The sequence below is a fragment of the Dipodomys merriami genome, unplaced genomic scaffold (genome assembly GCF_024711535.1).
Source record: "Dipodomys merriami isolate MVZ:Mamm:240054 unplaced genomic scaffold, mDipMer1.0.p SCAF_104, whole genome shotgun sequence".
NCBI classification, from domain to species: Eukaryota; Metazoa; Chordata; class Mammalia; order Rodentia; family Heteromyidae; genus Dipodomys; species Dipodomys merriami.
In genome coordinates, this window is record NW_027202316.1 from 4,890,593 (window position 1) to 4,918,374 (window position 27,782).

General features: G+C 44.4%; 1 protein-coding gene across 3 annotated transcripts; it reads left to right on the top strand.

Annotated features, from left to right (window-relative positions):
• The first annotated feature begins 1,005 nt into the window (after positions 1-1,005).
• On the top strand, positions 1,006-27,746 carry LOC138811122 (biliverdin reductase A-like). 3 transcript variants are annotated; one of them, XM_069998744.1, is made up of 8 exons: positions 1,006-1,031; positions 3,519-3,613; positions 6,654-6,728; positions 8,739-8,771; positions 17,075-17,194; positions 22,191-22,298; positions 24,180-24,351; positions 27,396-27,746. In XM_069998744.1, the coding sequence occupies exons 1-8, from the start codon at positions 1,021-1,023 to the stop codon at positions 27,652-27,654; spliced, it is 873 nt and encodes a 290-aa protein (XP_069854845.1). In that variant the 5' UTR covers positions 1,006-1,020; the 3' UTR covers positions 27,655-27,746. The 3 variants fall into 3 exon arrangements, with proteins under 3 accessions (XP_069854845.1, XP_069854862.1, XP_069854854.1); XM_069998761.1 differs by lacking the exon at positions 27,396-27,746 and adding an exon at positions 26,635-27,389; XM_069998753.1 differs by lacking the exon at positions 17,075-17,194.
• Positions 27,747-27,782: the final 36 nt, after the last annotated feature.

Sequence of the window (27,782 nt, forward strand, 5' to 3'; positions counted from 1 at the left end):
GGCATCTGTTCATAGCTGTTCATTGATCCACTATCGATCTTTTACTAGTTCAGTTTTCAAAGACAAATTAATGTGGTTATGCCTTACATCAAGTTTGTTGTCTTTTTGTAGATAATACTTTATTAGTGGATTGCAGTGGTAGGTCATAAAGGACAAGTATGTCGTGACAGAGTTATACATCAAAAAAGTACTCCTTTACATTTTAATAACCTGTACATTTTTCTTGAACATATTTAGCCAGTATTTTTTTTCTTCTGAGAGGAACATATTGATATCTCTAAATCATGCTTTAATGTCTGACAGAGGTGGGGGGGGAACCTTTTTTTTCTCTGAAGCGTCATATGTATCATTTGAAGTCCACACAAAACCACTGATGCAGTCAGTCAAGACAGCCAATGAGAAGTATGAAAGGAAAGTGCCTACCCTGTACCACATGATTTTGTAGGCTTGAGCATAGATGCTCCTCACTCCTACCAGGATCACTGACTGACAAATAGTTTTCGAGCATATTCTGAGTTAACTTAGCATGTTTCATTTATGTTACTGTGCAGAATTTTGACAATTGTTCCCTCTTCTTCAGCAAAATGATCATAATTATTTATGATTTTGGTAAGGATCAGCTTCAACTTCTGTGTCAAATGTCCAAATTGAATTTTTAAGAATCTTTTTCTAGACTTCACATATGTTTTAAAGTAGCCTTTGGTTTATGGTCACATGGTTGTATTTCATATCTAGGCATGAGATTGTAAAAGTCCAAAATTATTTTCTTGTGCAAAATTGGAAGGTAAATAGCTACTTTTTGTAACATGTATTTTTTTTCTTTTCTTGAGTTTCTTTTATAAAGATGGACATCCACAAAAAGTAAAAAACAAAACAAAACATAAATTTAGTCTGAAAAAAATGACCACACCTCTCTTAATTTCACTTCTAAAGGAAAAGACAGAGCTATGTCTACACTGTTCAGAAAACTGAATAAGTACTTCATTCAGTGTTGTCCAGAAGCTCCTCCTGCCATAGAAGATGCATAGAAGGTCTTTAGAGAAACTTGAACTGCTTTGTCATGTAATTCTACTTCCACTCGCATGCCTGGTAATATGAGCTTCTGGTCTGACTTTTGTGCTACTATTATCAGCAAGAGACTTAATTTAATAATACACTTTTTGTTTATTTGTTCGTTTGTAATGTGCTGATACTAGGTCTGGAACTCAGCCTTGTGCTCTCTTTTAGCTTTTCTGCTCACGATGAGTACTCTACCACTTGAGTCACAGCTCCACCCCTAGATTTTGGTGATAAGAATCTCAGAGACTATCCTGCCTAGGCTGGCTTTGGACCATGAACCTTAGATCCTAACCTCCTCGATAGGTGTGAGCCACTAATCCAGCTAGCCAGTCTTTTTAGTCAACTAAATATTGAAAGTATTTACCAGAGCAAGCATGGTGGTACATGCCTGTAATTCCAGCACTGAAGAAGCAGAGGCAAGACAGTAACAGATTCAAGACCAACTTGGGCTACCTAGCAAGTATCAGGCCAGCTTGGGCTGTATAGTGAGACCCTGTCCCATCAAACCCAAACAACAGAAACAGTTGCCAGGATGCCTTTCCTGGTAGCTTCAACTTTCATGCTTGAATCAGTTTTGTTTTGTTTTGGTTTTGGTTTTTTGTAGGGGCAAGGGAGCAAGCAGAGATATTTGGAATGCAACATTGGTGACACAGATTTATTTTGTGTTGTATGGGAGGCTCTTGGTGATGGATCTATAGGTGGGCTGTTTTGCTAAAAGGTACTATAGCTTCATAAGAAATACCTAGTCTTCTGCCCTAAACATTAGGACAGTTGCCTTAATTATGTTTTTAAGATAAGTTTCTACTTGCAATATTGAAAACTTGGAAGTAATCCTACTTTATTATCCCACATTATTGGAATAAATTCTGCATCCTTTTCCTACAACAGCAGGTATCTTACAGGGAAATTTACACTGTTTCTGAATAATGTATGATACGATGATTCCATGTTTTTGGGGTCTTTTATTGAAGTATAAAGAGGTATTGCACCTTACTGTAGGCAAGCTTTACAGATAATGGGTAAAATACAAAGGTTCATCTCTACCCATATTCTCTCAGTACACTAATGACATCACATTTTGTGCAAACCACTGATACTGGAATGTCCTGAATATTTGGAAATGTATCCACAACCGGAAGTGAAACTACACTGTCATCTTCCTTTTTCTCTGACTTGTATTTTGTTTGTTGGTTTGTTTGTTTTTGGAGAAGAAGCAACTTGTGGCTCTACATATCCTTGAGAGCTCCATTCCACTTCTCCATGTCCTTGGGAAGAATTTTCAATTTTTCAACATATTCTCAAAGAACACTTAAACTTGTCTATTCTATAAAAAATAAGTCCAGAGTAGCTGAAGGCGCGGGGTGTATGCAGGCAGTCATAGAGGTTTACAGCTCAAAATCCTAATAATGAGGGGCATATTGGGTCTCTGGGCATTGGGTTGGAGGCTTATTTCTCTGGGCTTTAACCCAGAGAAGCCCTGGTACATGACAGCTGCCTTAATTCTGGGCATCCAGCAGCAGTGGGAAGTGGCAGCAGGCTGAAGGAAGCAGCAAGAGGTGGCACCTATGAGTGTGCCAGTTCTCTTACAGGCCTCAGGGATGAACCCTCATTCTAGAGCAGGAAGTATTCTAGCTCCTAAGTAAAGGATGCTGGGATCCTCAGCCCTAGACAGCAACTCATGTTATAGCTCATGGTCCTAGGGTGCCTGAGACCCTGGCCTTAAGGCTTGGCCGCTCTCTGCGGCTCTTGCAGTGACACAGCTCACAGCTTCTCATCTTCTGATTATCACGGCCCTCTGTCTCCACTCCCTTTGCTCCCTGGTGTTTCTTCTTTGGCCGCTTTCTCTCTGCAGGTCTTCAGCTATTTCCAGTGTTGTCACTGTTGCTGTTGGGCTAGTGGCCTTTACACCTCTGCCGCTGCTGCCACCACTACTCCTGCAGCTATGGCCTTCTCTGCCACTGTAACTGCAGCTTCTGCTATTGCTCTCTCCATGTTACCAGCTCAGCCTGCTCTACTAAGGAGAAAGCAAGATCCCTGGGAAGAAGACTTCTATTTGGCCTAGTGTTACAACAGCAGGGGGTAGCAAAGGGTAGTGTCTCCCAGCTGACTTGAAAATTCAGCTAAACAACTTAATTTGTACAGCCAGAAGGGGAGTGTGGCCAGGCTGACTGCACCCATCCCAACAGACTTTCATTCAATTGAAGGTGAGGTAGGGGTTCTCCTTGTGTTTGCATAAATCACAGGTCTTCTTGGGCCACCAGGGGAAGTGCACCTGTGGAAGGGAGCCTGGCTTCAGGTTCCTCTAGAATCCACTGGACTTGTGATGGCAAGATTCCCCCCCCCCCCTGCCACCACTCCAGATGTTCTCAAGATCATATTTACATTCTGGTTTTTTTTTCCCTTAGCTTATCACTTCTACGTAGACATGCACGACCTCACTCAGTGTAACCCTTCCTCAGGTGGCTTCACAGAAATGTCCAAAAACAGGCCAATGCATGCTGGATACTGACTCCCCTGCTTCTGCCTGAGATGCTTCCAAAACTACATCCTCCAGGTACTCTCTCAGAACTATCTCCCTAACATGTTTTCCTCACGGCTTGCACCAGTGCTCATAGAATTTGTTCAGTTCATATTAACATTTGAGGGATGGGCTTGGTTGGTTATGATGTTGTGGGCTGAGAAAATAAAAACCACTAAACATTGTATCCAGTGTATTTCTCAGAATGTTCTGGAGTTGGATGGAGACATGGGATTAGTTCTGGCCACAAGTTTATAAAGCCTTCAGATTACCCATAGAGGGCTGGGAAGGTGGTAGAGTGCTTGACTTGCATGCATAAGGCCCTGGGCTCGATTCCTCAGCACCACATAAGCAGAAAAAGCCGGATGTGGCACTGTGGCTCAAGTGGTAGAGCGCTAGCCTTGAGCTGAAGATCTGAGGGACAGTGCCCAAGCCCAGAGTTCAGGCCCCACAACCAACCAAAAAAAAAAAAAAAAAAAAAAAAGAATTTTCCATAGAGGCAAGAAGCTCGAATTGGAGCTAATGTGTGTAGTTTTATTTTTTTTTAAATTAGTGGCTAGTAATTATACAAATGGGTTTCATTGTATTTTAATTTTTTTGGTCCTGGTATTCATATAGAATAGTAGTACATTAAGAGCATCTTGTTTACTCAGTGTGTTTTCATATTCTCTAAGTTATCACTGGTAGGGTCAAAGCTCCATTAGCAACCTTTCTACAGGAAAGTAGGGGAGAAAGATAAAACTAAATAATTCATATAAAAGTTTCCCAAATCTTTAATCATCCCAGTCTTCCAAATTATTCTGGCAAAGGACCATAAATAGACATCAACATCTCTGAGACCTCAAATCAAACAATTGTGACATTTCCGTAAAGTAAATTTAGGGAGGCAATACCTTCAATTAAACATGCTGCAATAGAGCAAAATTAGTTTGTAAATAATTTGTTGATTCTGTGAATCAGTAAAGTTCTGAAAGGATTCTGGCTGGCAAAGGATAGCACGAAACTTCAATGAATAGTCCCTACAATAACAATTCTGAGATGCATGTGGTATGGTCTGAATATCAGTGTCGTACAAAGTTTGGAGATTGGACCCTAAAACCCCTCGTGATCAGATTGAGAGCTGGGACTTTGGGGAAATGTTTGAGTCTTGAGACCCATGAGTGAGACTGGGACCTGTTAATTGGAGAGAAGAGTCTTACGGACTTTCTGTCTTGGGTGGCTTCCAACTTTGATGCTCAGATCTCAACCTCCTGAGAAGTTAGTACTACAGGTGTGGGCCACTAGTGCCTGGTCATAGCTATGTTTTCTTTCTTTCTTTCTTTTTAATCTGTCAAGGGGTTTGAACTCTGGGCCTGGACACTGTCCCTCAGCTCTTCAGCTCAAGGTAAGTGCTCTACCACTTCAGTCACAGCACGACTTTCAGTTTTCTGGTGGTTTATTGGAGATAAGAGTCTCACAGACTTTCCTGCCCAGTCTGGCTTTGAACTGTGATCCTCAGATCTCAGTCTCCTTACAAGTGTGAGCCACTATTTTCTTATGGTTTAATGCATTTGAATGGGAATTTTCTGTGTTTTGTGACCTAAAGCAACTATTACTATACCTCTAACCTACCACAAAGTACTTTAAGCTGAAGCAGATGATCACTCAGTACAATGGAATGTTCTTACACACACAAAGAGAGTCAGAACTGAACATAAGATATACTATCACATTCCTGTCATAACATTCCAAGAATTTTGGGGTGTGGAGTTCACATGCTTAATCTCTGCTCTCAAGAACTTGTAGGGTCCTTCTCCCAGACTTCCCCAAAGCTCCTCTGACTCAGCAAGTTATCATCTGTGGATTTTGCCTAGCCAGCAACCTTTGTCCTGGTACCACAATTTAGCATTTCATTTGGAGGAAACACCCATTCTCCATGTCTTTCACTTAAAGTGCTCACATGCTCAGTCCCTAGAATTTGGCTTGTGACCTAGGCCTTGCCAGTGAGAAGATGACTTTTTTTTTTTTCAGAAAAGGCTGAGAAGCAGAGGGTAGGGTTGAGATATAAATGGAAGCCACTGGGAAGGTTTGGATTAGAGAACAGCAACTGACTTAGAGGTTTAAGGTCAGTCTGGCTGCTGCATGGGGAAAGGTCTAGGAGGACAGCACTTGTTAGCCCAGTGAGCTCCTTCCCATAACTCAGCACACTCCTTCCCCTCTCCACAGCTTAGCATGCTCCCTTCCTAGGCAACACCAGGCCTATATAGTAAAGGCAGTAAATAATTAGCCTCCAACCCCCTCTACCTTGGGATGGCACTTCTCTGGGGCAGCTACCACCATAGAAGGCAACAAGAGCACCTTAGAGTGACCTTCAGGCCTGGGCAGCTGCAGGGCCCCTTACCTACTACTTGGGCAGCAGCCATAAATCCTAGTCTGCCATGACGCCCCTGGTCCTCACATCCACACCAGGGTCTCCGCCTGCTAGCCCTTTCTGTCTCCTCCTAAAACTCCTACGTTATTTAGGTCACCTCAGACAATAGCCAACACTTCTTCTCACTTCTCCCTTTCCTGGCAGTAAACCTTTCTTTGTTTTCTGTACCTGGATGTCTGTGTGGTTTTCTGGCAAAATACGATATACTCTTCACAGCACTAATTCCCCAGCGGGGAGATGACAGAGATGAGGTAGGAAATGATGGGACCCTGGGTACATGAGGAAAGCCCAGTCAAGGGAATTCTCTGACTACCAGGTGGGAGGAGATACCCATGGGTGAGCAGGTCGTAGCCTGAGCAGCTGGGAGAACAGGGTTACCCCTGAGATCTTGAATCCTGGGCACAAATAAGGCCCTGTTAGGATTGTAGAGTAGGAGTGGGACTTGAGGGAGGCCCTGCGTGGGGATAAAAACTTAATGTCAAGATACAAAGCCTTGCTTTCTTTCCCAGTAGCCAAAAATAAGCAGTATGTGTATGGGAGCAGGTGTGTGTCCTGGGGCACTGTCCTGAAGCTTTTTCCTTCCAGGCAAGCATTCTACAGCTTTAAGCCACAGCACTACTTCTCCTAGTCAAAAACAAAACAAAACGAAACCCTCCTCTTCCTTAGGTGTCTCCGCCCAAAGAAAGACTGCAGCCAATGAGAACCCGCCTACCGCCCAGTCAGCAACTTGGCTGCTGCCAGGTGGGCAGGTCCGGAGGACAAGTTGCACCTCGACTTGGTGGCTTAGGGTAAGGGGTCCGGGGGATCCGCCAGCTCCTGGGTAAGTGCACCCTGCAGGGAACCGTGCACACTCACAGGGATCGCGCCCGCGGGGCTCGTGCGCTCCCCGGTACGCTCCCGGGGAGCCGATATGGGCGCGCCCACGGCTTCTTGCATGCTCCCGGGATCCAGTGCACTGGCAGGGTTCCTGTAAACTCACTGGGATTGAGCTCTAATGTAGGGATGGGGCGCTCCTAGGGGTCGGATAAACTCTTGGGGATCAGTTTTTCTAGCAGAGATCCATGCGCTTTGCAGGGCGGTGCTGTTCTGGTAGGACCAGCGTGCTACTGACAGCATAGGCCCCAAAGCCCTGGCAGCCTTCCCACCAGCTGGGTACTGTCCCGCCCAGCCCTGACCTTGCTGCCTAACTACAGGCTGAGCACCTGGGAGAAGCCACAGGCCTGATCCAACAGTGAGGGGCTCGATCAAGTACAAAAGAAAGATATATTAACACATTAAGTCTGTACTTTTTTTTTTTTTTTTTTCAATTTTGTGGAGGCCCTCTGCCTTTCTGGATGCTGTCTGAGCTCAAGACTAGTGTCTACCACTTGGTCTGCAGCGCACTTCTGGCTTTTTTCCTGGCTAATTGATCAGAGTCTCACAGATTTTTCTGCCTGAGCTGGCTTTGAAAGGTGGCCTGCAGAACTCAGCCTCCTGAGTAGTTAGGATTGCAGGCAGATAAGAACACCTGCCTCCAGCTTGTGCAGAATGTTCACATTCCTTGGGCCCCACTGGTGGGTCTAGCAGTTCCTGTTTTCTTGTATCTCCAGGCTGAGAAGAGCTAGAGTTACAGCAATAGGGTCCAAGGTTATGACCTGGCCTTCTGGAGTGGGAGGGTAGTCCATAGGAACACATGTGCGATTCTCTACCCCTTCTTTTCAGCTCAATTTTGAAATTGAATTGTGCATTTTCTATCATCATTTTCCTTAATTAGCAGCTCTTCTTAAATATGGGCACATGCTCCAAGTTTAAAAATATTAGAAATGTATTCCGTAGAATAATTGGCTTCATATTAGCATATTATCTCATTTCCTTCCTATTAAGTGAAGACCCCTTTCAATAAGAGGTAGAAGCTTTTGTAGTGAGGCTGAGGAGGATACTGAGGGTGTGGAGCAAACAGGCTGGGAGCAGAAAGAGTGGCTGGGAAAGAGTTGGGGAAAGGAATGGCTTTTCTTCGACATAGCAGCTCTGAAAATGAATGCAAAGTCAATTTTTATACAATTGTAGTGTTTCCTCGAAGGGGGTGGCTGACCTGTGTAATGACCAGTTGAGTGCCTGAGAAAATGCAAATTCTGAGCCTCTTCTCTACTCAACACAAGACCTTCTGAACTAGGAACCATATTTTGATAAAGCTGGCCTACAAGTGCACTGAAGTTTGGTACTACTGCTGTGCCATCGTGGACTGTTTACTTCTGTTCCTTCTCTCTCCTGTGTCTTTTTCTCTCCCCTTTTATCCACTGGATCCTCTGACCCCTGGCTCACGTGTTTGTTCCTTCACCCTTCATGTGAAGTAGTCCAGCATTGTTCTTTTAACATAGTATACTCAGCTAGGCAAAGGAAAAAAGGATGACTGTTTCTTACTGCCTTGTCTCCAAGGCAGTAAGATGAGACACTGGCATTTCCAATCGTCAGCTGTGGGAATATTTCATTTCCATGGAGGCCTCATGTTTCCAGCTGTCTTCCCAGAGAAAGATGGACCTCAGGATTTGGGCATCTTCTTTTGGAGGAGATGTAATTGATGTGATAAGGGAAGTTTACTACCATCAGCCTTAGATTAGAAGATCCCAGCCTGAGTACCAGGGGGCTGAGGTGGTGAAGACATCTGGGGAAGATGGGACTGAATAGGAGAGAAAGTGGGGACTCAGGAGAGAGTTAGTATAGGGTTTGGAGCAATGTCAGCAGGAGCCTGAACTACTGCTTTTGTCCTCACAGGCCCTGAAGGAAAAGATCAAAATGGATGCGGAGGTGAGTCTTTTACCACCATCATAACATGCATGCTGTGTTTGCAGCGCCTCTTCTTCCTCCTTCTAAGGGTATTCCCTTCCCCCTGCAGAGCTCTCAGAAACACCAGCACAAATGTGAAAACATCTGGCCTGTCATCTGCTGATGTACACATGTTTCTGGGTGATAGAGTAGGAATTAGGCCCCTCTGGGTTCTTATCTGTGTCCATTCACCTTCAGTTTGATTCAGACTTTTCCACGACAGCTAATTCTGAAACAACAGTCATGAGCTAGGGGTGGCCCAGGCAACAAGGACCAACCAGTCGTGGACTGGAACCTCCCCAACAGTGAGGCCACGTAAACCTTGCGTCTTTATGCCTTGGTTATCTCAGGTATTTGCTGTACTGATGGAATGCTGCCTCTGAACAACTATCACCACATGCTTTTTGAGTGACTACTGATGCTTTGTGCATCAGGGTTTGGTCTGTGTCCTGCTCACTACCTTTAGCTCTTTCTTAGCCTCCTTCTCTCCCTTTTCTTAAGTCTGTGTTCCCCAGGTACTTCTTGTCCTACCCATGATCTTGTGCACTCATCTATTTCCACAGCTTTCATTTTAGGCTGTATGTTTCAGGAAGTCCTGAGTGGATCTGTTCAAGCAGGTCTTTCTCCATATAGCCAGGAGCCAGTTGCTTATCCTTGCTGAATGACTCCATAAGGACCCTGATCTCATGACAGTGCAACCTGGTCTCACTGTGTCACCAGACCAAAGTTGGCTTCTCAGGGAACTCACTCCAACTGGTAGTTAACAAATATTGGATGCCTGCTCTCTCCCTGAGTTCACCAGTCATCAAAATTTGTGTCATTCCACACTATGAGTCGCTGTAAATTCAACTTGGATATGGTAATAAACCATTACAGATATGGCACTTTTGTTCATGGATCACTGCTGACAGTTGTGGCCATGGATACATCTCAACATTGTTTGCTTCTGATGTTTCATCTGCCTCCTCTCTTTCCCACTTAATTCCTTGCTTAATCTCCATGCTCTCCCTCCTCTGGCCCTCCCCTCTCCTCCAGCACAGAGGACACCCTCCTCCAGACTGTTGGCTGCATTTCCCTGTTGTCCATGGAACTCCTCCCATGTGTGTTTATGTTTGTCCCTTTTTCCCCATCCCTATTCCCACCTTGACAAAGACAGTTGTCCTCATGTCTTACATATTTTCCGTTGTATAGCTGTATTTTTCATGAAAATGTTTTTGGTTTTGTGTCAATAACTTTTAATGTGACAAAATGAAACTAGTATCTTCTGTTGGTACAACCCATGCATATAATCCTATAACATCAGATTGTAGCTACAATTTCCCCAAGGTCCTCATACATGGCTGCAACTGTGCTATTTACTGTGCTATTGACATCATTCAATTTTATTAATATCATTTTCCATTTTCCCATTCAGTTAAGCACTATACAATCCACCAAGTTGTGCTTGTATTTCCTCCTCTCCACAAGCTGCTGAGCAGGATGTTATTGACATCTGTGTTCTGTAGATGAAGAAAGTAAGTGTTACACAAATTTCTGTAAGGAACAACAGCAGGGTGCTAAGATACAGATGAATACCTTTGGTCATGTCCAGATCCATCTAATTCTGTCCATCCAGTTCTCCTGCCATTTCTGCTGGGTGAAGGGTTTTCTCAGAGCCCTCCATCTGGAGGGGACATGGCCCTCTCGTCACTTCCATCATTGTTATTTCTTTACCTCCCCTTACCTTCTGTCCTCTCACTTAAAGCTGAGCTGCCTGCTTGCTTTGTTCCTCAGTGTGTCCCCATGGCCTCTAACCTGATGCCTCAGATACACGTGGTCCTCATTGAATGTTGATTGACTGAAGGGCCGGACAACTCCCAGACTGTTGAGTAATCCAGTAATCCAGTCCAGGGTTGTAGTAGTCAGTGAAAATGTAGAGGAAGGAAATCACATGGTGGAAATTGTCAAGAAAACTTGCTGACTCACATGCTGGCTGCAGGGCAAAGGACAGAGGATCCTCAGCAATAATCAGCCCTTTGCTCTCAGAGAATGATTGCCTAAGGAATGACTCTGGATGACAAGCATTTCAGGCTGATAGAACTCCTGTGGCAATGAGTCTTTGCACAGAAATTGAGAAGATTGTTAGTTAGGTGGGTGAAAGGCTGGAATTCAGCAGAGCATGAAGGCCTAAATGAGGACAAGACAGCCTGAAGAAATTCCCAGTTTATGTTGTGTCTTGGAACTGGATCTGGTGGAGGGAGTGGCTCACAGCTTAAGGTGTTACACTGCAGCCTTTCAGCACAGATGTGGTCATGGCAGCCTGAAGAATGGAGCTCCCCACTCTGGAGTCATGGGAGAGAGAGTGAAGCAAAGAGGCATAACCATTGAGTTTAGGGAGATGTGCTCACCTGTGGGGCAGGATGAGGAAGGAACAAAGTATATGTAAAGAAAACCTCAGCAGCTCGAGGTGAGACAAGATGAGGAAGGAGTGGCTTTAAAGAAGAGCCACTGGAGTGTCCAGTATTTATGAGGTCCGGGAACATGTGGCTGAGGATCTCTGGAATGTGGCAGTGGGGTTTGGATGCCCTGTGGACCACATTCCTTGCTGAAGCAGAGCAGTATGGAAATGAAAGATTGCATTGGGGTCAGTGGAGTGAGAGGAGACCAAAGTCAAACCCACATGCATGAGGAGTCAGGGTGATTTGGGAGTAAGTTTTGGTTAGGAGATGGTGAGAGACAGATAGTTCCAGAAATGGAGCAGCACATGTCTTCTAGCACATAGGAACTCCAGGGAGGAGAGTCACTAGAAGCACTGCCAGCTCTGGTGTTTTTACCTCTGAGCACCCTTCAGTTATCCACACCTATCTTAATTAGTTGTTTATGTATTTAAACATTTCTAAATGATAAAAGACTTCAAAATACTATGAGGATTAGCCCTCCTCTTTCTCCTACCTCTGTTTTTCAGTTACCCAGTATCTCATGCTCTTCCTGCATTTTGTTCTCCAGTGGTATTAGTTTCTTCTTGGTCAACCTTTCATAGAGATTATAATTATATACACATACGCTTCCCTTTATCCACTTACTTTGTGTGTGTGTGTGTGTGTGTGTGTGTGTGTGTGTGTGTGTGTGTGTGTGTGTGTGTGTGTGTGTGTGTGTGTGTGTGTGTGTGTGTGGTGTTTCCCAGTCCTGGGGCTTGAACTCAGTTCCTGAGTATTGTCACTGAACTTTTTGGCCTCAAGGCTAGCACTCTGCCACTTGAACCACAGCTCCACATCCACCGTTTTCTTTTGAGGGGTGGAGGAGGTCGGTAATTGAGGGTGAGAGTTTCACAGATTTTCCTGCCCATGCTGGCTTTGAACCAGTGATCCTCAGATCTCAGCCTTCTGAACAGTAAAGATGTGAGCTACCAGCTGTCTGGCTATGTATAAAGTGTAGCACAGAACTTACACTGTTATGTATCTTTTTGTTTCTCCCCCAACAATGTATATCTTGGAGAGCATTTACTTTCAATGCATAAAGAACCACTGTATTCTTTTGTGTAGTTGTATCATATTCAATTTTATAGATATAACATTGCTTACATAACCACTCTGCTACTAGCAGATTGTTTTTCTCTTTGGCTTCTTATAAACAAGAGTGATATAGATGAAATTTCTTTCCCAGGATAGCTCTGTAGGATTTACTCTCAGAGTATGATTTGCTGGTGCCAAAAGGTAGTTGTAATTTACAGATTGCAGTTTATGCAATTTAATGGTTATTTCTAACTTGCTCTCCCATTGCCCATTTTTCTCTCTATTCATCAGATTTCTGTTACTATGACAAATTTCTGAGGATATCAACTTTACAGAGGAAGAGTTTTAATTTGGCTCATTGTTTCAGAGCTTCCCATCCCAGGTCACTTGTCCTTCTTGTTTGGGGTTTGTGGTGTCCCAGCACATCACAGCAGGGGCCCATGACAGAGGAGATCTCTTTACCTCATGGCAGCCAGGAAGCAAAGACAGGAAGTTGCTGCTGCCCCAATATCTCTTCCATGGCCACCTCCAGTGTCTTCACTTCAGAGTGCCACTTTAAAGTTCTACAGTGACTCCCCTTTTTTTCCCCCAAACATTTCATCTCATAAAGATGCTTTTCTCTAAGTTGGTAGAACATCTGCTCTGAATCCTAACTTTCTTTGAACTCTACTTTTAGGTTTGGAGTGCCAAACACAAGTGTTTGTAGACCAAGGGGAGGGGAGGAAGTTTACTCTGGGACTATGATTTACTCTTATGATTGGTCTTTGAATCACATTGTGACCCATTAGGTATGTTCCTTTTCTACTGTCTCAAAACCATACCTATTTCTTTATTTCTTTAATACTACATTTTCAAGTCTGCTCCAAACATTATCAAACTAGGTTATTCACATTTCTATTACTGAAACAAATGCCTGAGATAATCAGTTCCTACAGAAAAAGGTGTATTTTGGCTCAAATATGGAGATTCCAGTCAATGGTCAGTTGGCCCTGTTGCCTTTAGGTCTGTGGCAAGGCAGCCCAACACAACAGGATACATGTCTCACAAGAAAGCCCTTCACTCCTGGGCAGCAGGGAGAGGCCAGGGTCCTGCAGTTCTGAAGGCAGATCCCCAATGACCATAAGGCCTCCCACTAGCTCCTGCCTCATAAAGGTTCCCCTGCCTTCCACTATTGCTAACCTGTTGATGCAGAACACCTAAGCTTAACTTGGAGAGACACTTAAGATACAAATTTAGCACCAAGATAAACCATATCCTACATCATAAAACACATATCAGAACTGGGTATTGGTGGCTCACGCTAGCTACTCAGGAGCCTGAGAACTGAGGAGCTTCATTTGAAGTCCACCTGGACAGAGAAATCTGAGTGACTCTTCAATTTATCAGCTCAAATGGTAGAGAACCAGCCTTAAGTGAAAAAGCCAAGGGAGGGAGAGCATGAAGCCCTATGTTCAAGCTCCAGTACTGGCACACATGCAAAAATAACATCTCTACACATTTAAAAAGATTTAAAACATTGAAAGAATGTTTTCTGGCCACATGGAACAAAATAAGAAGTCAGTAATAGGAAAATGCCCAGAATATCTCAAATCTGAACTAAGGCTAGAGCAGTGGACAAAGGAAGAGGGCCAAGTCAGGGGTCACAGATGGTGAGATCACAAAGGTGACATTCCTATTTCTGTGCTCAGAAGCATTCAAGCACAACTGGGTTGAAGGGATATGTGGAAGTCATGCATAGAAATTTAAAGGACATCGAGTTGTTTCATAATTCTAAAATGTGCACTTGCTATTCCCTGTGGTCTATTTCCAGGCAGCCTCCAGCAGTGCACTTAGGTGATATTTAAGGTGTTACAGTTGAATGGCCATAATGGTGGCTAAAATGTGGAAAGCTATGCTAAGGACTTAAACCACATGGATCCTGCTTTCCATGTGCTCTTATCTGTCAGCATCGTATACAGCAGCTGTGACCACTTTGAATAACTCTAAGCTCATCCTATCCTCATGTCCCTGGTAGACTGAGGACAGAGGCCACAGCTCAGGCTGGGTAGCAGGATTTACAGCAGAACACTCCATCATTGGAGAGGTGGCAGTAGGCAGGGAAAGCCAATTGGAGGTAGGCATCTGGCAAGATTTTCACACAAAGACATAGGCACAGCCCCTTCAGAATGTGTTGGACAGAGCTGACTCACCTCTGAGCCCAGGAGAGTCTTAGTCCAGCCAGAATACAGAGGCTTCCAGTGTTGTAGAATTACAGCTCTTCCTGTTTATCAAGACTCTGACTATCCTTTGTTTCTTGTTGTCCTCTGCTAAATTGCTGTTTACAATCCTAACTTGGTCCCTTATGTTTCAGCCCGTGAGAAAGTTTGGTGTAGTGGTTGTTGGTGTTGGCAGAGCTGGCTCCGTGAGGATAAGGGACTTAAAGAATCCAGAAGGTTCCTCGGCTTACCTGAACCTGATTGGCTTCGTGTCCAGGTGGCATGGACTAGCTTGGTACACATAATTTTAGGAAGCATAGTGCAAAATAACACAACAAAACACGGACATCTTCTGACCCAGGGGAGAAAACCACACACAGTTCTTTCCCACAAGGTCTCAGGTTTGGTCAGGTCTTGAAAGTGAAAAGGAGAGGGTCTTGAGCTGGGGTGTACAGCAAATGGGAACCCCAAGAACAGAACAGGGAAGATTAGCCCCAGGTACATCTGCTACAGAAGGGACACAGCAAATACAGGTGGGTTTGGTCTGAAAAAGGCTGGGAGGCATGTGGGAGTTCATTGTTCCATCAGTTTTCAGAGATGGCATCCTCATGGTAACCCTAGGATTCACATACTTTCTGTCATTCTGAGTTCTATACTCAGTCAACACCACTAGTCAGAGAAGGAAACTGAGCCACAGGAAGGTTAATTAGTTTTTTAGAGATCAAAAAGCTAGAGAACTTAAGAATATAAGACTGAATGATTCCAAAGCTCGTCTTTTAAATATTGTGTATTTTCTTCCCACTGATACTTTTAACCTACTTTTCTCTTCTTCTTTTTTTTTTTTTTTTTTGTTAGTCGCAGGACTTGAACACTGGGCCTGGGCACTGTCCATCAGCTCTTCAGCTCAAGGCTAGCGCTCTACCACTTAAGCCATAGTGCCACTTCTGGTTTTCTGGTGGTTTATTGGAGATAAGAGTCTCACGGACTTTCCTGCCTGGGCTGGCTTTGAACCGTGATCCTCAGATCTCAGTCTCCTGAGTAGCTAGGATTACAGGCATGAGCCACTGGCACCTGGCTAAATCCACTTTTCTTTAAAGATTGTTTCCTACAGCTCATAGGAAACCAAGCCTATCACTCTGATTCTTCATTTCCCTAACCTTACTCATGCACAAACACACATTACTCACCAAACATCATACCAAGCTGATTTTGTGCAGTATTTTTTGCTGGCATTAATTGTCAGCTAGCTGGTGACACTGACTATTGTAGTTATTCACCCTGAAGACTCTTCATATTATAATTCTTCAGACCATCTGGTTCCTATGTAAGCATTGAATGTGAGCTTTTAGGCCCCAGAGAGATCTAGAAGTGTTAGAATTGCTCTTTGCCAAGCTTCTTCCTGTAAGACTTCAAGAGCTTCACACACAAGAAGACCCCGAGTATGCCTGTCTGAAGCTCTGACAGGATGAGACTCGAGCTCAAGGGCAAAGTGGAATTTCTCATCTCCCAGCAACCATGTAGAAAGATGGGTGTTTCATGCCAATGTCTTGTCCCCACACAACTTACACCCTGCTGTTACCACATGGTTCCTCATTACCTACTGGCTAGTTTCTGCTGTCCCTCCAGGAATCCTGTTCTGAAACCCTAGGCTACCATTCTTTGTCTTCTCTGAGTCTTGAACCCCTGCTTCTCAACACAGTCCTCATGTCGTCAGCTTTCAAGTGTTGGGAAATGTGTTCCTATGTGCAGCTTCTTCCCTGTTTGTCACTGGAAGGTGATGCTTCTGTTTAATGTTCTTGATATCTTCGACATATAGTGGACACACACTAATCCTAGTCACATCCTGTAGTGAGTTGATGGCCCATGGAAGGAAACATAGCATATTATCTTTGGGGAGCCGACTTTCCCAAATGCCCTCCTCCTGCTGTGGCTGCGATTGGCTGGAGCCTGTGCTGGCTGCCCATGTCCCTTCATTGTCCCTTGAGGCTCTCTGTCATTCAGCCTCAGCACCAGGGCATGGCACACAGTGCTATGGCTTTTGTTCTCCCGTCACTGGAGCCCTTCTATGTCCTGTGGGAGTCACATGCCCTGGGGTTCTGTCTTGGCCCTGTTCCCCTAAAGCTGTGTCACTCACAGACTCTATGGTGAAGGAGGCAGAGACGCTTGTCCTCTGCTTGACAGTCACCAGGCCTTGAGGTAAGCAAAGGAGCTTGATCTCAGTAGGCATTGGCACACTCAGAGTATTCCTGGCTCTAGATTGTGTGTAACCATGTTTGACTAAGTGCCTGGAACTGGAAACAACCACAAAGACCCCTTCTTGTGTCATTAAAGGATATTATTCTTTTTATTTTAGAGAAATAGTAACTCAGAGACTCCCTTGGCTGCTTCTTACCGACACTGGTAGTGTTGGCACCCGAGTCCAAATCCCATGACTTTACCTGAAGTCACAATGGAAAATGCCCTGAATAAGGGAGAGAGAACATTAAGTCCTTCCTTTCCAAAAGCTGGTCTCTGAGTATTGTTGGGAAGAAGGGAGAAGGGTGGCACTCATTTATTGGTGCTTGCTTTTGAGTTGCATTTCTGCACTGTTCTAAAATAGACGGAAACTTGGAAGCATTGCAGAAGTGCAGTAGATTCCTTTGGAAGATGCTCTTTCCAGCCAAGAGGTTGAGGTGGCCTTCATCTGCAGCGAGAGCTCCAGCCATGAGCACTACATCAGGTGGGTTCTTCGTTGTAGGCAGTCTGCCCTGTGAATGGAAAAAGCACTGAGCAAGCTAACACCCTGCAAGGAAGTTTTCATGGTTAAAGGAAGGCTTATGGTGTTTTGGAATCTTTAGAAACTGCTGTCAGGCCTGTACTGGGGGGGATGTACATTGTGATGGTATGTGCTCTTGTGGCTTTCTCCTGGGTCCTGGGCCAACTCGCTGAATGTGGGATGCCCAGCCACTATCGCTGCCTGGTTGGTTCTCAGAGCCTGCTCTAGGATCCTTGGGGATTCATTGGGACCACAACAAGGCTGCTTTTTGAGAAGCTCATGTGGCCTGTGGAAAAGGGAGCATGGAGGATGGGGTCTGGAGCCTGTGGAGAGAAGCCTAACAGAGGCATCTCTCATTTTAGAGAGCTTATGTTGTATGTTTGTTTGATCCCCTAAAGCTCCTGAAAAATGGAAGGGAGGGAAGATTACACAGACATTTTCAAAAACTCTTTTGGCTCTTTAGTTGTTCCTCTATGTTGCAATGTTTATCTATATGTCTATAAGGAAATAGGGGTATGGTTGAAATCAGGAAATGTTCCTGCTGCAGAGCAGAAGCGCAGTGGTGCATCTCCCCTGGGTGAGTGCACAGCCTCTAACTGTAAGCATTTGGTGGGCCTGGTACAGAGGGAGGAGTACCAGGGGAGACCTGGGCCCAGGTGACTGGACACATCACTGCATCCCTGAAGTTTCTGTTCTGGGTTCTCACAGGAAGTCTAGAGACCACTAACATGCTGTTCCTGAAAGACCTTTTAACTCTAAGTGGATACATTTCCTTTGAGTCCCCTTCAACTTCTCTGGCACAAGGGTAAATTTTCTTGAAAAGGCGATCTGCTTATCCTGGTATTTATAAGTGCCTGCACCCTGGTGTCAAGACAATCACATTCTACTCGTGAGGACAGCATTTTGGGTCTGTCAAAGTATGGTGAACAGAGACGTTACAAGTCCATCTCTCTCGCGCTCTCTGTTCTCCCTAGCCTACCTCAAGCATACCAAAATTTGCAAGTGGCAAAAGCACAAAATGCCCAAGAGCATGTTAGGCAAAAGTGAACCTGGAAAATACCTTCTCCTGCTTCAGGACCCACTTCAAATGTACTAGGATAAACCTGGTCAGACTGTTTCAGAAACAGCTCACTGCCCAGGGGCTCTGTTGTCTTTCTAATACTGTGGAAGAAATAGTTTATTTGAGAATATATGTTTTTCCCAGAGTGACTGTAAAATAGTCTATAACTGAATGACACTGATTGAACATTTGCATTAAAACTGGAGAGGTATTTTCTCAGAGTCGTCAAAAACTCTATGAGCTCAGTCTTCCACCACGTCTCCCAGGACTCTCTCCCACCTGGTTGGTAATATATTCACACACAGACTCATGTGCTTACGACACCCTCTTCCCCATCTTGAGGAGCCCGTGATGCTCATTTGAGGGTTCTCTTGCTGTGTTTCTTGTTTTTCCAAGGCAGTTTCTAAGTGCTGGCAAGCATGTTCTTGTGGAATACCCCATGGCGCTGTCATTGGCAGCTGCTCAGGAACTGTGGGACCTGGCTGAGGAGAAAGGTGACGTATGCTCTCTGTCTGCACACAGACCCGCTTATTAAGGCTTTCTGCCCTGAGGAGCTGTGTGACTGCATCTCTATACTATACTTTCAAGCTCGAACCATTTCAGGCATGTTGCTGTTCCTACATAGTGGAGGGACCTGGAGTACACAGGGATTCGTGGAAATGTGTAAACTTTTTTTCTTCCAATTTTACTTTAGTTTTTTAGAAGTGATATATAATGGGGATACATTCATATACATCCAGAAATACGTACATATGCTTTTGCATAATGTCATCTGTTCCCTCCTCCTCTTCCATTACCACCCCCTCCCATCTCCACCCACAAGTTGCATAGTTCACTTTTTTCATCAATGTGCAGCACTCCACTGTTGTATTTTTTCACCCTTTTTCCTCCAATTTTCTGCCCTCCCCTCACCCTCCCACAGATGTGAATGTGAATACACCTTACATAAGGTAAAGAATACAGAGTCAACAAAAGAAAAAAAATTAAGAAAAAAGTCCTTTGTTTCCATATATTTGGAGTTTGTTTCAGTATGTATATCATATACATATGAAGAGGTATTTGGGTATTGCACCTTTGTGATTTTCTCCTAAGACTATCCTCTTCTGGTCCCACTCTATGTGAGCATCTAAAATTCTTCGTATTTTGTAGTCCAGTACCTTTCAGATCTAATTTCCACATATCAGGGAGAACATGCACCATTTGTCTCTGATCTTGGCTTATCTAACTTAATATGATTTGTTCTAGTTCCATCTATTTTCTTGCACATGACATTATTTTATTCTTTCTAATGACTGTGTAAAATTCCATTGTAGCTAGGTACCATATTTCTTGGATCCACTCTTCTATTATGGGGCATCTAGGTTGTTTCCCTATTTTTGCTGTTTTGAATAGTGTGGCAATGAACATGATTGTACAGGTGTCCTTATCATATCCTGGCTCATGATGCTTAGAGTAGATGCCTAGGAGTGGTATGGCTGAGTCATAGGGAAGGTCTATGTTTAGTTTTTTAAGGAACCTCCAGATTGCTTTCAAAGTAGTTGCTCTAGTTTACATTTCCACCAGCAGTGCAATAGGGTTCCCTTTCCCCCACATCCCCACCAGCATTTTTGTTGTTAGAATTCAAACTGTTGGCCAATCTAACTGGGGAAAGATAATGTCTCAATATTGTTTTGATTTGCAGGAAATGTGTAAACTATGACCGGGACTAAGATTCCTTTTCTCGGGCTGGGAAGGTGGCTCAGTGGTAGAGCGCTTGCCTTGCATGCCTGAGGCCCTGGGTTCAATTCCTCAGTACTACATAAGCAGAAAAAAAAAGCTGGAAGTGGTGCTGTGGCTCAAGTGGTAGAGTGCTAGCCTTGAGCTAAAGAGCTGAGGGACAGCGCCCAGGCCTAGAGTTCAGGCCCCACGATCGGACCCCCCCCCCAAAAAAAAAAAAAAGAAAAAAGATTCCTTTTCTCCATTGGAAAAATTGAATTACTTTCCACCTGAGCTAGTCTCAGGACCTTTTTCTGGTTATATTGCCAATAGAAAAGTGTCCCGATTAGAGTACTTGATTGTCCTTTATGTGCATTTTGTGTGGTTTCTGTTTCACCAAGGTAACAACTACTTAGAAATGTTCACTGTATGTCAAGAATATGAAAAAAAAAATTTTGTCTGTCAGTCATGGGGCTTGAAGTCTGGGCCTAGGCATTGCCTCGCTCTTCAGCTCAAGGCTAGCATTTAACCACTTGAGCCACAGCACCACTTCTGGTTTTCTGGTGGTTTATTGGAGCTAAGAGTCTCGTGGACTTTCCTGCCTGGGCTGGCTTTGAACCTTGACCATCAGACCTCAGTCTTCTGAGTAGCTAGGATTACAGGTGTGAGCCACCAGCACCCAGCTGAAAACGCTTTTATGCACTGTGCTTAATTCTCAGAGAAATTCTTAAAATAGGTGTTTTACTTGCTCCTGCTGTAACAGAACTCAACTTGTGCTCAGTAGTGAAGGCTGGCATTCGAGGATTAACCAGCTGTTTTTATTTAACATGTAGAGAGGGCCTCCTTCTGTCCCATGTACCATGGCAATGTGGAAAGGCTAGCTGACACATTCATAAAGAAAAGGGTGGAACTCCCCCACAGTAGCCACTTCAATCCTGTGAGGGCTAAAGAAAAGCATTAGTCCATTCTTGGGTGGAAGGGCCCAGATACTTCCCACTGGGCTGCTCTGCCATGTTCAGGACCAGGCAGAAAGAGAGAATAAATCATATCTAAAAATTACATAGCAGTATCTATTTTCTCTAGCTTATATGTAGAAAGCCACAGTTCAGAGAAGTTACATGATTTGTGGCAGATCACATCACACACCAACCATTATAACCATTAACGTCCAACAGACTTTAACATCCACATTTGCTCCCCTAAGCCTGCTGCCCTCCAGCGGGTTTTATATTTATTTAATTCTGCATGAGCCCTTCTATGGAGGCAGCTAGAAAAGAGCAGAATGCCTTGGGATTGAGGTGTTGAGTCAAGTTTAAACCACCAATCCTTTCTCTTTACTATTTTACTAGAGTTTGTCAGCAATTATAACAAAAAATCACAAATAAAGCACCTTGCACTTACCATCAGTGTAGGACTGACAGTGCTACACTGGCAATAAGCTCGGTCTTGGAAGTACTTCCTTCACCTCTGTATTCCCAGAGCTGTACCCTGCCCTACATCAGAGTAGCCTTCAGTAGTTGTTTGTGGAGGGAACACATGACTGAGTGAATACTGGAAGAAGGGGTGGAGCTCAGTAGTTGTCCCCTTGCAAGTTGTTTGCCCTGGCACCAATGCCTGTGGAGAAAGCACAAGATGCCAAACTAGGAAAGAGGCTCAAATTCTTATGCTCTCTCTTCCTGTGGGCACAAGCGTCAAGGAAGTCTGACTGCTCTTCACTAGCACGCATCTCTTTAATTGACATATTGGGGGAGTAGCTGAATCTGGCATGCTAGAACTCCCAGAGCTGGGCATCTGGCACATGGGAGGGAGTGATGGGGACATCCTAGACACCTGCCCAGGGCAGTATTTGTTTCTATGCTGCTTCTGACACTTGCACTCAGTGCCTGAATGCTATCCCTGAGCCTTTGTGCTGAAGGCTACTGCTGTACCAGTTTGGTCCACAGCTCCATAAACCCAGTTTTTGTGGAAAACTGGAGAAAAGAGTCGCACAAACTTTCCTGCCAGGGATGACTTAGAAGTTTGATCCTCAGATTTCAGTCTACAGAGTAGCTAGGATTACAGATGTGAGCCACTGGCACCTGGCAAAGGGCAATATGTGTAAGGGATATGTGTCCTGTCCTGTCTGAGGCAGACAAAGCCTCTCAAGATGTGCAACTGTACACAGTGCTCCTAACTGCCTTGTGTATTCCATTTTTGTCATGACAGGAAAAGTCTTGCATGAAGAGCACATAGAACTCTTGATGGAGGAATTTGCATTTCTGAAAAGAGAAGTCCTGGGGAAAGAACTGCTCAAAGGGTCCCTTCTCTTCACAGGTCAGTTTTAGTCTGCAGACACATTGAACCCCCAGCTCCTTTCCTTGCCTGTGAAGTTACAGGAATATTGGCTGGGTGCACAGCATTTCATGTATTGTACATTGGATCATTCATTGTATGGTAGTCATTCTTTGAGCATGAACAGTAGGAAAGGACACTGATAGAGATACCTGCTCTCGTGGTTAGATGGATGCTCATGTGGATATCAGGAACACCTGAGTGGCTTTTGTTAGAGAAAGCAGATCTTTAGGATCCTTGACCTCAATGAGTGGTAAGATCCTTCATCTCCTTAGGAGTTTCAAAACAATGCATTCTCATTGTCCTGATGCTTGAAAATGATGTAGGAGACTTGTGACAAGAAGGATAACAATTGAAGTGTCAGAAACTCACATAATGGTCATGCAAAGTTGGAAATTTCTATCCTCAGTACAGGTAAAGCAATAGAAGCTCACAGGCATTGAGCTCACACACCAGTCATGTGACAGAACCAGGTTGGAAGTTCACTATGTGGCAGGAGCTGGTAGGAGCTGTTCTGTAACATGTTCAGGGGAGATGAACTACAGGAGATGGTGGGCAGCCTGGAGGGAGCTGATTTTGCTTCTAAGTCTGATGCTTTGTCTAGGTCCCAGTGCTTCCACGAATTTTTATGTGTGTTTATTTAGCACTTTTCTGTGTGTCTGTGCTGGGGCAGGACCTCAGGGTCTCGGGGCTCTCCCTTAGCTTCCCTCAAGGCTAGCACTCCAGCACATGTGCCACAGCTCCACTTCTGGCTTTCTCGTGGTTAACTAAAGATAAAAGTGTTTCAGACTTTCCTGACCCAGCTGGCTTCAAACCATGATTCTTAGATCTCATTCCTCCAAATAGCTACAATTATAGACATGCACTGCCAGCTTCCAACTTCTTTTTGTCTTTTCATAGAACATGCTCATTGTCTTAAGTGTTAATATCACAGTCATAATGCAATGGTATGAAGCTTCTCTTTCAGATTTGGGCTAAGGACAGAGGTAAACATTCAGATCATGATCAAGCAGAAATTCTAATAGCTATACTCTTCTGAGTATACTTTTATGAAGACTTAAGGAAACATTTAGCACTCCATCAGCTTGATACTCTTGAACTAGCTGGAAGGTATTGCTGTTTGCTCCAGCCTTTTAAAATATCATGATGTGTGCCATTTCACATGGAGCTGATGACAATCTGGGTTTCAGGGGCTAACAGATCATGGTTCTTCTCCTTTTGCCAGATGTTTTTTGGTGGTGATAGGAATTGAGTCAGGACTTCATTCCTGCTACCATGAACCATACCTCAGCACTTCTTGCTTTTTTGCATTTCGCTGTATTTTGTTTGTTTTTCAGATAAGGTCTTGTACATTTATCTGGTGCCAGCCTCAGCAATCTTCCTGCCCCTGTATCCCTTCCAAGTATCTGGAACCCAAGAGCCTTATTTTTTTTTAGATAGAATCACACTAACTTTTCCCAGGTCAGCCTGGGCAAAAGTCTCCATGTCCCTTATCTGGTGTTACAGGTTTGCACCACTATGCCTGACTGTGGGTGACTTTAAATCATTTATTGAAGAGAACGGATATGTGTATATGTGCATATGTGGTGACATATGCACATGTAAATATGCCAAGCATACTAAAAGCCTAAAACTCTTTATCATTCTCTTTGGCTGAATTGAGTGCTGTTGGCAGTAGCATGTCTCATTTTACTATTAAAACTGAATAACTCCTAAAAGGGAGTTGCTTTTGTGAGTCAACATTTAGCTACCTGGTAAGGCAAGGTCCCTCTGTCCATGCACTCTCCCATGGACTCTGTGCCCTGCCTTTTGTCAGGCATTCTCTTCTTCCTAGTCCTCAACAACATTTGTGATTGCCCACAGCTGGCCCACTGGAAGAAGGGCAGTTTGGCTTTCCTGCATTTAGTGGCATCTCTCGCCTGACGTGGCTGGTATCCCTCTTTGGTGAGCTTTCTCTGGTGTCTGCCACTTTGGAAGAGCAAAAGGAGAAGCAGTATATGAAAATGACTGTGCATCTGGAGACCAAGGACAAATGGTAAGTTGTGAAAAACCTGATGAAAAGGAGACTTTGGGGTGTATCAGTTGTTCACAAGGGTGACAACAGAGAAACCCCAAGTGGCACAAACAGGTGTTCACTGCAGTAGAACTGTCAGCTTCCAAAGACTAGAAATTAGTCCCAATTTTGCTGCCTTCATTGTCCAGTAAGTGAATAGTTGCTTACAGAATTGAAGCATGTTGCCAAAGTCATGTGAGTCCCTAATAGAAGCTTTACTGTATACTTATTTATTTGTGTACTCATTTTACAGATGGGCTTCTCTCTGCTTTTCCCAGGAGGGTCCTGATCCGTTTGGCTCAAGTGATCCTCCTGCCTCAGTCTCCCCAAAAACTGGGACTCCAGGCCTGCACCCCTGTTCCCAGCTCCCTTCATGTAGCTTTACTGATGAGGAAATGGAGGTGTGAGGAACATCTTGACATTCTGCAACCCCTCAAATCTGAAGACATGATAAACATTCTGAGATAGACCAGACTGTTTATATTACCTAAAGTTTGTTTATATCCAATGTCTCTTAGCTATCCTAGCTAAGAGAATGCAGTCCTGGCTTCTGTTGGTGCCTTGGAGGAGCATGTTGGCATGTTTCCAGTTATTTTCTCTCTCCCTCCAGCTTATCCCATTCTGCTAGAATGAGATATTTTAGCTCAAACATGGCATGTGGGGGCTGGGAAGGTGGCTCAGTGGTAGAGCGCTTGCCTTGCATGCACGAGGCCTTGGGTTCGATTCCTCAGCACCATATAAACAGAAAAAGCTGGAAGTGGTGCTGGGGCTCAAGTGGTAGAGTGCTAGCCTTGAGCTGAAGAGCTGAAGGACAGTGCCCAGGGCCAGAGTTCAGGCACCATGACTGGCAAAAAAAAAACAAAAACAAAAACAAAAACAAAAAACAAAAAAACATGGCATGTGTCAGGAGCTTATCATCACACATTAAGAGTTACTGATAACTGTTGTCTTAGGACAGAATTCCTTAAGTTACCTTCAGACAGTGTAGTTGAGTGAATGAGAACACAGGGTGATCATGAAAGTTGCCCATCAAATGCCTAGAAAAGCCGGGTTTGTCCCTTCAATCCCTGCTGTACAAATGCAGTATTAGGCAATGCTTCATGAGTAGCATGGCCTGGCCTTTTACAAGCATTTTCTCACTCTGTCTTTATACTGACTGAGTGAGACTTAGACTCAGAAGTGAAGAAACTTCCGAAGGATGCTGTTAGACTTTCCTTGTCTGTAACAAATAACTGAGAAAAGTTGTTTCAATAAGGAAAGGCATGCTTTGGCTCCCTTCTGGCCTCTTCAGTCCAGGCTTGGTTGTGATAGGCTTGTGGTGAGTCAGACATCATGGCATCAAGAGTGAGCAGTAGCATCCCTCATACAGCCAAAGAAGACTGCACAGTATAGGAAGGGGCAGGACAGACACACCCCCAGAGACCTACTTGCACTAGGCCCCCACTCCTAAGCTTACAACGCCTCCCCAACTAGGTCCACAGCCACTAGTTGATATAGGGCTCTGCAGTCCTCATTCAGGTTGCCTTTCTGTAGCCCCCATGCTGTGTGCATTCTCCCCAGCCATGCCAGAAGCACACAGAAACAACTATGAATCCCACATGATACTGTCTGCAATTCCTCATAGCCCTCAGTTAGCAGCTGGGAATGTGTCACCTACCCCAGATCTCAAGGGAGTCAGAGTTTCAAACTCTAGTTCCTCCTAATTTACTGGCTGTTTTTTAAATTGTGTAAAAGTATGCATTCAGATTTTGTTCAAGCCAAACTTATGCTGATATCCAGGATCTTAAGTAGTGACAAAAACACTTGTATTTAGGTCCTCAGGGTGCTGTGGGAGGAGGATTGCAGCCCTGTGCCATGCCTGGTTCTTCAGTACTTGCTCAAAAATTGCCACCTCCACAGTGCATACAGACAGGTGCTGACACAGGTGTGGAAGTGGCTGGACAGCTTCCTGCAAAGAGGAGAAAGAAATGTCAGTGCTCTGTTGAGTGAATATTTGCATCTGTAAATATTCATGAGTGATGTCAAAGAGGAGCCCCTTCAGTGAGCCCAGGCCTGGCTCCGTTGGTCTGGGTGGCATCAGTTGCTGTACACACTCAGAACATGAATGGACCAGGCCCTTCCTTTAGGTCAGAATTTACCTAGGAAAACATTCTCACTTTTATACAGGCACATATCACAGCTCTTCCCTGCTATCTGGAGGGAAATAACCCAGAAAAAGGGAGTCACACTTTGAAGAAGTGATGTTCATCTTACTTTGATTTTCAGGAGCTCTGATGTGGACTCCAGTGGGTATCTGAATGGAAACAGAGGAGTCTCCTTTTGACCCAATAGTTTGTGTTTTCTGGCATGACTGGGTTGAGTCTTGAGAATGTGATGAGAAGAATACTAAGAATTTTCCTCATGAAATGTTTACACTGAACTAGAAGCTTGACAGAAGTGCAGTTGGTATTTGGATTGCCTGTTTTCCAAGTCTAAACCCTCTGGAAGGATCAGAAAAACTCCAGATAAAAAGTCCTGACTAGCCAGGTACTGGTGGCTTGCTTTTGTAATTCTTGGTATTCAGGAGGCTGAGCTCTGAGGACACTATATTAAAAAAGAAGCACCGGCAGGCAGTCCATGAGACTATTATATCTAAATGAATACCAAAAAAGACATTCACAGTTGTGGCTCAAATGGTAGAACACTAGCCTAACCTTTAGCACATAGGGTCAGGGACCTGAGTTCAAGCCCCAGACCATCACAAATGAAAAGGCATGAATGAGAAACTTGCTTCCACAAAAGTTATTGAGTAGATTCTGCTATCCTGGGCCAAATAAATCAAGAGCAGATGGCAGTAAAGATGGAAACACAGTCCCCAATGGCTTGTGGAGTGGTGGACATCTGGAGCCAATGAGCCAATGTGTTGAGCCACAGCTGCAAGAAAGTTGGGTGCACAGTGAGGCCATGTCTACAGAAGATGGGCAAGCTTCCCCACCTGCTCCCTACCATGTGCTGTTTAAAATGAGGATTCTCTTGTCTTTTTGCAGTCCGCTATCTTGGATTGAGGAGAAAGGGCCTGGCTTCCAAAGAAACAGATATTTAAGCTTCCATTTCAAATCTGGATCTCTGGAAAATAGACCAAATGTAGGTGTTAACAAGAACATTTTCCTAAAAGATCAAGATCTGTTTGTGCAGAAGCTCTTGGGCCAGGTCTCTGAGAAGGAACTGGCTGCAGAAAGGAAGCGTGTCCTACACTGCCTGGCTCTGGCAGACGCCGTCCAGAGGTGCTGCCGTGCTGAGAAGTAGGAGAGGAAGCGGTGGGCACCACCAGCACCGGATCACAGTGGGATGTTCTCAGCTGTTTGCCTCCATTCTTACCATTAAACATGTTGGAGAAAGAGGATATGTGTGCCATTACAAGCTGTAGGAATGAG

Coding starts and splice junctions, on each gene's coding strand:
- LOC138811122 (XM_069998744.1), top strand. Junction 6,729..8,738: donor AGCAACTTGGCTGCTGCCAG/GTGGGCAGGTCC, acceptor TTGTCCTCACAG/GCCCTGAAGGAAAAGATCAA. Junction 22,299..24,179: donor AGGGTCCCTTCTCTTCACAG/GTCAGTTTTAGT, acceptor GATTGCCCACAG/CTGGCCCACTGGAAGAAGGG.